Source organism: Physeter macrocephalus, chromosome 16, assembly GCF_002837175.3.
Source record: "Physeter macrocephalus isolate SW-GA chromosome 16, ASM283717v5, whole genome shotgun sequence".
NCBI lineage: Eukaryota > Metazoa > Chordata > Mammalia > Artiodactyla > Physeteridae > Physeter > Physeter macrocephalus.
The window spans coordinates 58,576,902-58,590,865 of NC_041229.1; the positions used below are offsets into that span (position 1 = coordinate 58,576,902).

The 13,964-nt window shown below is 37.6% G+C and overlaps 1 protein-coding gene across 1 annotated transcript in view; it reads right to left on the reverse strand.

The window, feature by feature from the left end:
* Positions 1–13,964, reverse strand: part of PPME1 (protein phosphatase methylesterase 1) — a 90,395-nt gene that overhangs the window by 53,333 nt on the left and 23,098 nt on the right. Inside the window, exon 2 of the mRNA XM_055091499.1 lies at positions 878–972. Within this exon, the coding sequence (XP_054947474.1) occupies positions 878–972 (95 nt within the window). The remainder of the gene's footprint in view (positions 1–877; positions 973–13,964) is intronic.

Sequence of the window (13,964 nt, forward strand, 5' to 3'; positions counted from 1 at the left end):
TTTTTTTTTGCGGTACACGGGCCTCTCACTGTTGTGGCCTCTCCCGTTGCGGAGCATAGGCTCCGGACGCACAGGCTCAGCGGCCATGCCTCACGGGCCTAGCCGCTCCATGGCATGTGGGATCTTCCCGGACCGGGGCATGAACCCGTGTCCCCTGCATCGGCAGGCGGACTCTCAACCACTGCGCCACCAGGGAAGCCCTGAAGTTTTTGATTACTTAGTCATAATGACTGGATCAGAAAACTCAGTCAGGACCAAGCTATAAGCAAAGCTGCAGACTTCCAAACCTAAGAGGCACTTAAGTAGAAGTTTCTGAGACACCAAACCTGTTTTTGAGGCATGGAGCCAGTATGACCACGTTTTTTTTCCCACTTTTTTTTTTTTATTTATTATTTTTTATTTTGACCGTACCACACGGCTTGTGGGATCTTACTTCCCCGACCAGGGACTGAACCCAGGCCCTCTGCAGTCAAAGCGCTGAGTCCTAACCACTGGACTGCCAGGGAATGCCCATCACCACTTTTTCAATGGGAAAAAAAACTATTCCCTTTGCCCTAATGAGGACACAGTCCCTGGTTTCTAGATGCTAAACTGGTTCAACTCACTTGACTCATGAAACCCTCCCCTCAAAACCTGGGACCTCAAAAGATATATCAGTTTCAAGAATTTAATTCTTAATCCCTTCCCCATGCATGAGACAATTATAGCCAAATAAGATATTGGCACAGTCTTACAAGAAATATCCATGTTGTACAAGGAACAGGTAGAGAATGAAAGTGAAATAAATAGCAGGAATAAAGAACATTTTAGAAACTACACAAATCTTCTTAGACAACGTTATAAGCCTACTAAAGAATAAGCCATTTTACAAAGGATATATCCTTGCCAGTTTCATTCTCTACTTCTACATCTTCCATGGACTCAAAGTACTGACTCCACGGAACAGGAGAAAAGTCCCGTTTTCTTCCAGGGCTAAGGGAAAAAAAAGAGAGAGATTTCAAGTAAAAAATAGTTATGCATGAAAAGGTAAAATCTTCATCAACAAATATTAAACGTAAATCTGAAATGAAAATAGCAAGATATTTTCTCGTAAAGATATGAAGAGTTTTCATACTCAAAGTATTACATTAAACTGTTTTAAAAAGCTCAATATGTATAAAATTTTAGGATTTTAGGAAATTCATTAGTATGTTTTAATCACAAATATATTGTGTGTATATACACACAACAAAACCTGCTAGTTCTCTCACCTTGTTCTTGGCTATAGGCTCATTCTTATCCTCTCAATCCACTTTAATATTGTTCCTGCTACAATAATTTTTGGTCACTATTACTTCTTCATACCTTTAACCCTTCACATTTTTTCATGCTTCTTTGTCATTTCCCAACCAATCAATATACAAGCTTCATAGAAGGCAAACTGTCCGTATCAATACCTTGAATTTCTGGGCATTGATCTGAAGAGAAGCTCACACAGAAGTGAAATGACTTATCTATTCAATGTAGCATTGCTTGTAATAGAGAAAAATTGGAAATAACCTAAATATCAACAGGTGACTAATTAAAATAAATTTTGGTACACAGAGAAATAATATTTCGTTGTAAAAAGAAGCGATTATATATTGATAAAATTCCTTATTTATGGATAAGATACACTGTTAAGTAAACAAAGAAACAAACATGATGCACATACTACCATTTGGGTAAAAATGAGAAATATGCATAAATGTAATTGCTTATATATATTTAGAATATCTCTGGACGAATACTGATATAACACTGATGGTAACCTGGGAGGGAAACTATGACTGGGAGGTGAGAGGGACAATTTTCACTGTACATCCCTTTCTATCTTTTGATCTTTGAACCATGTATTATTTTAAATTATTATTTAAATTATTGTTATTTTAAATTATTATATTAAATTATTTTGAAACAAAACAAAAATAATCGATAAATATCTGTTTACAACCTATGTCTTCAACCTTGGATGGAACACAAGAAAGAAACCCTGAGTCTTCCTCTATTTCCACACAGATTCTTTTCAGTAATGTAGGAAATTTAGAATTCCATCAGCAGCAAAACATTAACTCCTGCCTGACAACTTCTGGTATATGCTACAGGACCAAACTGAGAATATGTACAAAGCATAATACAAAGCTACTTTTAAAAAATTAAGTTAATACAAAAGCACTCTAGGTTGACTATAATACTGGAAAGAATTACAGTGGGACAGCTGGGCAGTAAGGAATGTATTCTCTCAACAGTCCAGTATTTATTGAATATCTACCTTCTACTAGGCATTGAAACAGGTCAGTAGGTCTCAATCCATGTAACAATAAAATCACCTGGGGAGCTTTTAAAAATACTGATGTTTGGATCTCACCTCTAGAAATTGATTTAAATGGTCTGGGATGTGGCCTAGGTACTGATCATTTTTAAAGTTCCCAAGTTGAGACAGAGGTGCTAGAACGAAGGTAGAGTATATGATTTGGAATGAGAGAGGCATTCAAATTCCTCACAGTTCATACCATTTCCCTATAATTCCTAACACTTGCAGTATGGACTTGGGGCAAATTCAAATTATCTAAATTCTTTCTGCCTTGGATTATAATGACTAAGTAAAATAAGATATCCTTTAAAATAATCTAATACATCTGGCATCTGGTAGTTGCTCAGTAAATGGGTAAACCTATCTTCTGATAGAAAAAGTCTCTCTGTGGAAGTAAACTACAACTTTAGCCTAGACCTATTTTTTGGTTTGCTGGTTGCACTTGAATTCCTACTGCAAAACTAAAAGCAGACCTTTTTTTTCAGTCAGTTATTTATTTATTTTTATTGAAGTATAGTTGATTTACAATATTATATTAGTTTCAGGTGTACAGCATGATTCAGCATTTTTGCAGATTATACTTCATTATAAGTTATTACAAAATAATGGCCATAATTTCCTGTGCTATACAATATATCCTTGTTGCTTATCTATTTTATACACAGTAGTTTGTATCTGTTAATCCCATACTCCTAATTTGTCCCTCCCCCTTCCTGCTCCCCTTTGGTAACCACTAGTTTGTTTTCTATATCTGTGAGTCTGTTTCTATTTTGCATATACACTCATTTGTATTATTTTTTTAGATTCCATATATAAGTGATACCGTACAGTATTTGTCTTTGTCTGACATTTCACTAAGCATAATATTCTCTAGGTTCATCCACATTGCTACAAATGGCAGAATTTCATTCTAAAAGCAGAACTCTTAATTCTACTGATCAGTCACTCACAAACTCATCTATGCATATACTAAAATTTGAGTACATATAACAATCATAACATAGCATGCCAAACCTATTATAATAGATTCTAAGAATCCATGCATGAAATTTTGATGTCTAGAGCTAGGATATCGCAGTAATAGTACCTAACATTTACTGTACGCAACAGTGAGTCACTGTGCCAATTTACAGGCATGATTCTATTTAATTCTGACAAAACTTTGAGGTGTTTTTATCCCCATTTCTCAGATTAAAAAAGAGATTTAGAGATACAAAGCAACTTGCCAAAGGTTCTACAACTACTAAGTAGCAGTGACAGGACTCAAATCCAGTTCCATCACTCTTCAAAGTCTCTGTTCTTTACTCCAATGCTACATTAATTCTCAGATTTTTTTTGTCTCTCACTCTCTCATTTATACTTCTGAAAAGTAATAAGGCTTTATGTAGGGCATATTATCAGAGGTTTCCTTTTCAGAGTCTAAATATAACCAACTTTGCCAAGGCCACAGAAACTTTCCAAGTTGGCCAGGCACTAGTTAAAGAAAACTTACTTCCTACCATCAGAAATCATTCCTAGGAAAACAGCCTCCACTTCTAATCTTCATTAAAAAAAAAAATTTCAGGGACTATCCAACTTATACAACATATGAGTAATTCCCATTTAGTTAAAAAGCCAATAATCTATACCTCAAAATGTTGCTCCTACTCCCACGGAGATTTTTCTGGCATACTCCTAGCATCTGCATTTGAACACATAATTGTTTATACACTCCATGACTTCAGGAAATTTTGCACAAGGTTAGATAAGAAGTAGAATATGAATCTTTATATTCTAGTCAGAAAGAATACTCTGTATTTTAGAGATGAAGTTCTGGTTCTTTTAAAAAATAGTTTCTTATTCTTTTATGCCTAGCTACTTTATGGTCATTACAGCCTGTGTAGGCTCTTTTTAGTTATAATTTTTTATTTTATTATTTACTTACTTATTTAGCCACGCCACGTGGCTTGCAGGATCTTAGTTCCCAACAAGGGGTTGAACCCGGGCCACGGCAGTGAAAGTGTTGAGTCCTAACCACTGGACCTCCAGGGAATTCCCTACTTATAACTGTTTTAAATGAGTTAATTACTGACTTTTTTCTCCATGGAGTCATAATGAAAGAATTCTGAAATAAGAAAAGAACTTTCAAAAGCATAACAAGGTTAAGTTATACTTTAAAAATAAGGATTTATTCACCAAGAACCTATTACATGTATCAGGCTTGTGACTGAGGTGGGGTGGTAGGAGATGCTGGGATTACCATAAAACTAGTGAGACAATGCCTCTGCTCTCAAGAAGCAGAGGCATATCAAATACCTAAATATCTAACATAATGTACAGATAAATACTTTAAGTAGCCTAAGAGGTACAGCTAAAGTGCTGTGAATGTTCAGAGGGAATAAAGATTACTTTCAGCTTGGGAAATAGAGACTTCAAAGAAAAAATAATATTTAAGCTATACATTAAAGGACAAATAGAATTTGGACTGATGATGGAAGCAGGGAAATAGGGAGGGGTAAGGCAGACATTTCAGGGAGAGAGGAGGGCACAAATAAGCACCCGGTATGATGCCTGTCATGGAGATACTACTAAAAAACAAAGTAAAAAAATAAATGCAATAAGGTGGGAATAAGTACAGCAGTTTTGAAAACTAAGCTGATACAAGTAAAAGCAGATAGTGGAGAAAGAATAATAATAAAGTACAAAATATATGATCTTTTTCTGTTATTTGTGTGTTAGGGTCCCAAAAGCCACATAGGGTTTGAAAGGTTTTGTAGAAAATGAACAGCCAATAAAATGCACAGATTAAAGTATTTCAGAAAGATCAATGTGGTGAGAGGTACAAGATGGACTTGATTCTGGAAAAAAATATGTTGCAATAACCTGGGTAGGAAAAAATGGGAGTATAGACTGACAATGGAATTTAAAAGGAGGAAAACACAGAAAGAACTTTCAAAAAGGCAATCAACAAATCTCAGGAATGTTCAAGATATGGAAGATGACTGACAGTAGAATCAAAGTCAGTTCTAAAGTTCTGAACTAATAGATGAATTATTAAGTCCAACAATTTATAAATAAAAATCTACTTTGGGGAACTTTGCTGGTGACACAGTGGTTAAGACTCAGTGCTCCCAATGCAGGGGGCCCAGGTTCGATCCCTGGTCAGGGAACTAGACCCGACATGCATGCTGCAACTAAGAGTTCACGTGCCACAACTAAGGAGCCTGCGTGCCGCAACTAACGAGCCTGCCGGCCACAACTAAAACCCAGCACAACCAAATAAATAAATAAAAATAAGAAAAAAAATTATTAAAAAATAATAAAAATCTACTTTGGGAGGTAAATGTATACAAAATTTTTGATGTCAGAAAAAAATTTCAAACCTAACAAAATAAATGTATCAATTCCTCCCATCTCCTGCTACCAGAGGAAGGAGTTTGGCAGCCAAGAACAAAGTAGTATTATAAGAGACACACAGGAAATATGGCTTCTACCTAAACCACGTGAATCACGTGTGTTTATGGACCCTTTGCTATTCTCATAGACCCTGTTCGGAATCTGATGACCGATGAACCCTCACTCTAGAAAAAAATGCATACACCTATATTTCGTATATAATTCCCTGGCTTCAAGAAACCCATCTATGAATCTCAAATTAAGAACCCTTGGCCTAACATGAAAAGATGCTCATCATCGCTAATTATTAGAGAAAAGCAAATTAAAACTACAATGAGGTACCACTTCACACCAGTCAGAATAGCCATCATTAAAAAGTCTACAAATAATAAATGTTGGAGAGGGTGTGGAGAAAGGGAACCCTCTTACACTGTTGCTGGGAATGTAAATTGGGACGGTCATTATGTAAAACAGTATGGAAATTACTCAAAAAAGTAAAAATAGAGGTGCCATATGATCCAGCAATCCCACTCCTGGGCATATACCCAGACAAAACTATAATATGAAAAGATACAAGCACCCCTATGCTCACAGCAGCACTATTTACAATAGTCAAGACATGGAGACAACCTAAATGTCCCTTGACAGATGAATGGATAAAGAAGATGTGGTACTTGGGCTTCCCTGGTGGTGCAGTGGTTGAGAGTCGACCTGATGGAGACAACCTAAATGTCCCTTGACAGATGAATGGATAAAGAAGATGTGGTACTTGGGCTTCCCTGGTGGTGCAGTGGTTGAGAGTCTACCTGCCGATGCAGGGGACATGGGTTTGTGCCCCGGTCCGGGAAGATCCCACATGCCGCGGAACGGCTAGGCCCGTGAGCGATGGCCGCTGAGCCTGTGTGTCCGGAGCCTGTGCTCTGCAATGGGAGAGGCCACAACAGTGAGAGGCCCATGTACCGCAGGCCACAACAGTGAGAGTCCCACGTACCGCCAAAAAAAAAAAAAAGAAGATGTGGTACATATATACAATGGAATATTACTCAGCCATAAAAAGGAATGAAATAATACCATTTGCAGCAACATGGATGGACCTAGAGATTATCATACTAAGCAAAGTAAGTCAGAAAGAGAAAGACAAATACCATATGATATCACTTATATTGGAATCTAAAATACAACACAAATGAACATATCTATGAAACAGAAACAGACTCACAGACATAGAGAACAGACTTGTGGTTGTCAAGGGTGGGGGCCTGGGGGAGAAAAGGATTTTGAGTTTGGGATTAGCAGATGCAAACCAGTATATATAGGATGGATAAACAACAAGGTCCTACTGTATAGCACAAGGAACTATATTCAATATCCCATGATAAACCATAATGGAAAAGAATATGAAAAAAAATATATATTTATAATTGAGTGACTGCTGTACAGCAGAAATTAACACAACACTGTAAATCAACTATACTTCAAGAAAATTTTTTAAAAAAGAACCCTTGGCCTATATGTTGACCTTAACAATCTATTTCCAGCAGAAAGAGGAAAATTTTTAAAGAGGAAGAAAAGAATGAGGGGCTACTCCACCCTTAAAACTTTCTAAATCTAAATTAATTTTCCATTTGCTAGAGACTAAAGATTTGTTTTCATAACCCATTTCTGCCTTTATTAATTGTGTGACTTTGGGCAAGTCACTTAACTTCTCCAGACCTGAGTTTCTTCATGTCAGATAGGGTTATAGCATCAGTTTTACACACTTTGTTATGAGGATTAAAGTAGTCTTCTTATCCCTTGGTTACCCTCAAATTCGCCTGTTCTATTTTTGTCATACAACTAGTCATTGTCTAAAATTAGTTTGTTCCTGTATTTGTTATTATCTTTCAGTCACTCCACCTAATTTGTTACTGTTTGAGATCCATGAGAGCAAGAATGTTCTCCATTTATTCACCAGTGAACCCTCAAAGCCTGACACACTGATGATTATCTGTTGACAGTATGAAATAAGCTAATGTGCATAAAGTACTTAGCTTGGTGTATTATTATTACTATTACTATTAATATTATGCTTTGAGGCTAATAAACAGAATCCTCCTTACTGAATCCTGATAAGGCTTCCAATGAAAGGAAATGGGACATTACAAAGCTACACTAATCAAGACTGTAGTACAAGCATGAGAGTAGACATACAGATTAACTGAAGAGAATTCAAAGTCCAGAAATAAACTCTAACCTTTACATCAATAGTGGTTCAACAAAGGGGCTAAGACAATTCACTGCGGAAAGAATAGTCTTTCCAACAAATGAAGTTAGGACAACTGCAAAAGTATTCATGCAGAAGTATGAGAATCTAGACCCTTTTCCTCTTACTATATACATAATTAAATCAAAGTGGATCACAAACCTAAATGTAAGAGCTAAAACTATAAAACTCTAAGAAGAAAACACAGGGGTTAATATTGTGATCTTGTGTTAAGAAACAATTTCTTAGATACAACACCAAAAGCAGAAATGATAAAAGAAAAGATTTAGGAGTTGGATTTCACCAAAATTAAAACTATTGATTAAAACTATAAGGACTGGACTCCACTGGTGGCGCAGTGGTTAAGAATCCGCCTGCCAAAGCAGGGGACAAGGGTTTGAGCCCTGGTCCGGGAAGATCCCACATGCCACGGAGCAACTAAGCCCGTATACCACAACTACAGAGCCTGCACTCTAGAGCCCGCGAGCCACAGCTTCTGAGCCCTTGTGCCACAACTACTGAAGCCTGCACGCCTAGAGCCCATGCTCTGCAACAAGAGAAGCCACTGCAATGAGAAGCCCGTGCACCACAACGAAGAGTAGCCCCCACTCGCCGCAACTAAACAAACCCCGCGCAGCAACAAAGACCCAATGCAGCCAAAAAAACCCACCACAAACTATAGAGACTTCCCTGGTGGTGCAGTGGTTAAGAATCTGCCTGCCAATGCAGGGGACACGGGTTCAAGCCCTGATCCGGGAAGATCCTCCATGCCGCAGAGCAACTAAACCCGTGTGCCACAACTACTGAGCCTGCGCTCCAGAGCCCACGAGCCACAACTACTAAGCCCACATGGCACAACTACTGAAGCCCGCAGGCCTAGAGCCAGTGCTCTGCAACAAGAGAAGCCACTGCAAGGAGAAGCCCGTGCACCGCAACGAAGAGTAGCCCCTGCTCGTCACAACTAGAGAAAGCCCACATGCAGCAATGAAGACCCAACGCAGCCAAAAATAAATAAATAAATTTAATTAATTAAAAAAACACTATATATATATTTTACAGTATGGCTATGTACAGATTACCTCAGGTTAAATTTTATTTCCAATAATTATAAGATTTGTGACCATTATTAACAAGTTATTTCTGCCTTAATTTCCTCAACTGTAAGCTCTGAAATGTGATTACAAGCAGGCATATTAAGTACTTCATAAATGTTAGTTATTACAGAAATACTGTTCATAGCTAAGCCACACAGTATACTGATATTTTCTTTCTTGTAAAACTTTTGTCCAGAATTAATAACTTTTATTTTGTTTACTGAGGTTTCTATTAAACTATCACTAATTGCTTCCCAAAACCTTTTAATAGACAAAAGACATTAATAGGCATTTCACAAAAGAGGAAACACAAATTAGCCTGTAGACACATTAAAAAGTTCCCAATTTCATTCATAGTCGAGACATAATTTTTTTAAAAACAGGAGAAAATCAAACTTTAACAACATGTATATAGGGGAGAGACCAGGAAAACTGACTCACTCCAAAGACATAAAATTTTAAATCACAGTAAGGTATAATTTCACACCCAGCATGTTGACAAAATATAAGAAGCCAAACATTACCACATCCTGGGGAGGATACGGATCAGATGGAACTGTCATCCACTGCTGGTGGGAGTGTAAATGGGGAAAACTGTTTGGAAAACAGTGAGGCATCACCTGGTAAAACTGAACAGGTGTCCTTCAATCTAGCAGTTTCAGTTTACAGAGAAACGCCTGTACTTAAGTACTAAGATACACATAAAAGGAAGTTCACAGAAGCATTTCCATAAAAACAAAGAATAACAAGCAAGCTAAATGTTCACTATCAGTGGAATATACAAATTGTTATATATTCAGACAGTTGAATATGGCACTGATGTGAAAATGGATGTGCTAGAATTACATACAATAACATGGATGAATCTCAAAAGTATAATATTTGGAAAAAGATATAAGCACAGAAGAATAAATGCAGTATGATTCCATTAGTAATAAAAGTTCAAAAACAGGCAAAACTAAATAATATGTTTTTATGAATATATGGATAGGTGGTAAAAATATAAAGAAAAGCAAGGGAATGATAAACATGCAATTCAAGGCTGTGGAGACTGGAAATGCTCTTGTGGAGAGGCAATGAGCTTCTAAAGTGCTGACAAAGAAACTAATACAAGGGCTTCCCTGGCGGCGCAGTGGTTGAGAATCTGCCTGCCAATGCAGGGGACACGGGTTCGAGCCCTGGTCTGGGAAGATCCCACATGCTGCGGAGCAACTGGGCCCGTGAGCCACAATTACTGAGCCTGCGTGTCTGGAGCCTGTGCTCCGCAACAAGAGAGGCCCCCGCTTGCCACAACTAGAGATAGCGCTCACACAGAAACGAAGACCCAACACAGCCATAAATAAATTAATTAATTAATTTTAAAAAAAAAGAAACTAACACAACATTGTAAAGCAATTATACTCCAATAAAGTTGTTAAAAAAATTGTTTAATTAAAAAAAGGTTCTATGTCATAAGCTAGGTGGTGAATACATGGGAATTTATTTTATTTTTCTTTAAAATGTACAAATTTTTTAAACTTTTCTTTATAATTCATAATTAAACATTTTTTAATTTAACAGAAATTTATAAATCTATAAAATTTATATAAATTTATAATTTGAGAAATCTATAAAACTTCCCTTAATGTGGTCAACCACATTAAATGATCTATCAGGTTCATTTTTTTCTTTGGAAACTCCCTTCTCGGGCACTTTCTATTCATCTGCTCCAAATGGGACTGCTTGCTCTCTGGAAAGAATGAATTCCTGTCATTTCATCATCATCCTGGAATTGAATTCCCCTTGCCTTTCTTCTGTGTTGAATCCCTGATTCCCATATCCCACATTTTTCTTGATGCACTCCTTTTCTTTTTTTTTTTTTAATTTTATTTTTGGCTGCATTGGGTCTTCGTTGCTGTGTGCAGGCTTTCTCTAGTTGCGGCGAGCAGGGGCTACTCTTTGATGTGGTGTGCGGGCTTCTCACTGCAGTGGCTTCTCTTGTTGCGGAGCACGGGCTCTAGGTGTGCAAGCGTCAGTAGTTGTGGTACGCAGGCTCAGTAGTTGTGGTGCACAGGCTCAGTAGTTGTGGCGCACGGACTTAGTTGCTCCACGGCATGTGGGATCTTCCCGGACCAGGGCTCAAACCCGTGTCCCCTGCATTGGCAGGCGGATTCTTAACCACTGCGCCACGAGGGAAGCCTGATGCACTCTCTTATTTGATGGAACACATCCTCCATTAGCTTTCTGAGAAAGAGGGATTAATTTTGAAACTCTGTATGTCAGGAAATGCTGTTACCCATTTTTACACTTGACTGACAGCTTTCTCTGGTATAGAAATTTTGTCAGGGACTGTTTCCATCAACGATAACTAGGCACCTTGGTAGATCCAACTTGGGAAATGTTGGCTAAAATTATATGTATGTGTGTATAAGAATATATAAAAATAATTATATATAAGATCATATTTATATAATTATACTAATTATATTTTAAAAATATACATAGGGAATTCCCTGGCGGTCCAGTGGTTAGGACTTGTCACTTTTACTGTCGTAGCCCAGGTTCAATCCCTGCTCAGGGACTAAGATCCCACAAGCTGTTCAGCCGAAAGAAAATAAATAAATAAATGGTCTTATATTCATTCCTTCTTTTTAAATGAGGCTGGCAAGAAAGTAAGGAATATGGAATACTGAGGCCAAAAGTTAAGTGAAGATGGGAACTCAGAGAGGCATTCAGTCCATTAAAGCTGGCTTTTATCTTGATGGCATTTGCCAACCAGCTGAACCTGAGGTTTTGGGGGTTTCCTGGGGCACACAGAACAAGACACAAAGCACAAGGTGGGAATCCTTGGTGGAGAGGCCAGTAGAAGTTATTTTTCCCATAAAGCTGAGATCTCGAAGGATCATATCGTTAGTGAAAGGGTAAAATAGTAATGCTCTGCTCCCTACTCTGATCCCAGGACTAAAAGGAAAAAAAAAAAATACATATCTTGAAACTTCGCAATTGAATGAACGGGAGAAGAGAGAAAAAAACCCAAGAAGTCCTTCTCTGATGAAACTGTAACCACAGACAACTCTTAAACTGATTTTAACTAAATTCATACACTTAAATATTCGAATAAGTTTCAAGTTGAGAATTTAGTTTAAAGTGAACCCAGACCAGCAGTGCCCTCAGGAGCCCAACAGAAACAAAGGCAAATCCTCTCTGAAGGAATCAACCTTCATCCCAGAACCAAGAACTCCCATGGATAAAGTTCCAAAGCACATGACCATCTCACAGTCAAAAACCATAAAACATGCGAGGAAACAGATGTATAAAGGCTTCATATATTGAAATTATAAGGTAGAATATAAAATAACTGTTTCATATGTTTAAAAAATAATAGAAACTTGAAACAAATACAACTTCTAAAATGAAAAGAATAAAATTAAAAAGAAAATGATCAGTTTAACAGCTAAGGAGAAAGGTAAACTAATACATCTGTTCAGATATACCTGGATACATCTAGAATGCAACATAAAAACAAAAGATGGGGCTTCCCTGGTGGCGCAGTGGTTGAGAGTCTGCCTGCCAACGCAGGGGACACAGGTTCGTGCCCCGGTCCGGGAGGATCCCACATGCTGCGGAGCGGCTGGGCCCGTGAGCCATGGCCGCTGAGCCTGCGCGTCCGGAGCCTGTGTTCTGCAACGGGAGAGGCCACAGCAGTGAGAGGCCCGTGTACCGCAAAAAAAAAAACAAAAAAAAAAAACAAAAAAAAACAAAAGATGAAAAATATGGAAGAAGTTAAGAGATATGTAGGAAATAGAAATACGTTTTACATATGTCAAATCAGAGTTATAACAGGAAATTAGAGAATGGATAAAGGTTTGAAGAGTAGTAGCTGAAGTTTTCATAACTGAAACTACCAATCACAGATTCCTGAAGGTCAACAAAACACAAGACTTTAAGAGAATTACCATATTATGGTAAAAGTACACAACATTAAAGACAATTATGTTAAAATCAGTCCCTACTCCCCGAAATGCAAAATGACGTATAATTTGTTCATTTCAGTACTATTTGAAATAGAAAACGATAAAAAGAACCCAACATCCATCAATAGGGAAACTGGTTGATTAAACTGTGTTATATTCACACAATAGAGTTCTATGCAGCCGCAGAAAAAAAAAAAAGAATATATCTTTATATACTGTTAAGGAGTGATCAGGATATATTAAATTTTAAAAAGTAATATGCAGGGACTTCCCTGGTGGCGCAGTGGTTAAGAATCCGCCTGCCGGGGCTTCCCTGGTGGCACGGTGGTTAAGAATCTACCTGCCAATGCAGGGGACACGGGTTCGAGCCCTGGTCCAGGAAGATTCCACATGCTGCGGAACAACTAAGCCCGTGCGCCACAACTATTGAGCCTGCGCTCTAGAGTCCACGATCCACAACTACTGAAGCCCGCGCACCTAGAGCCCATGCTCTGCAACAAGAGAAGCCACTGCAATGAGAAGCCCATGTACCGCAATGAAGAGGAGCCCCCGCTCGCCACAACTAGAGAAAGCCCGCACACAGCAACAAAGACCTAATGCAGCCAAAAATAAATAAATAAATTTATTGAAAAAAAAAAAAGTAAAGTAGAATGGTATATATGTTATCTCTTATCTAAGAAAGAAGGGGATATAAATATATACACTTTTTTTAAGTGGAAGGATTAAACAAAAAATAATGAAAATAGCTATCTGAAGGGTACCGGAGGGAAAAAGGACAGATGCTATACTTTTCTGAATACACTATTATAGTTCCAATTTTGGAGTCATGTAAATAATTTTACTTTTGTTTTACAAATATGTTTAAAAGTTTGTAAAAACCAATCACCACCACCAACAAAAAAGGGAACAAACTAACTTAATGGTATACTAACAATTATTACAAGTGACTTTAAAACATAATTATTTGA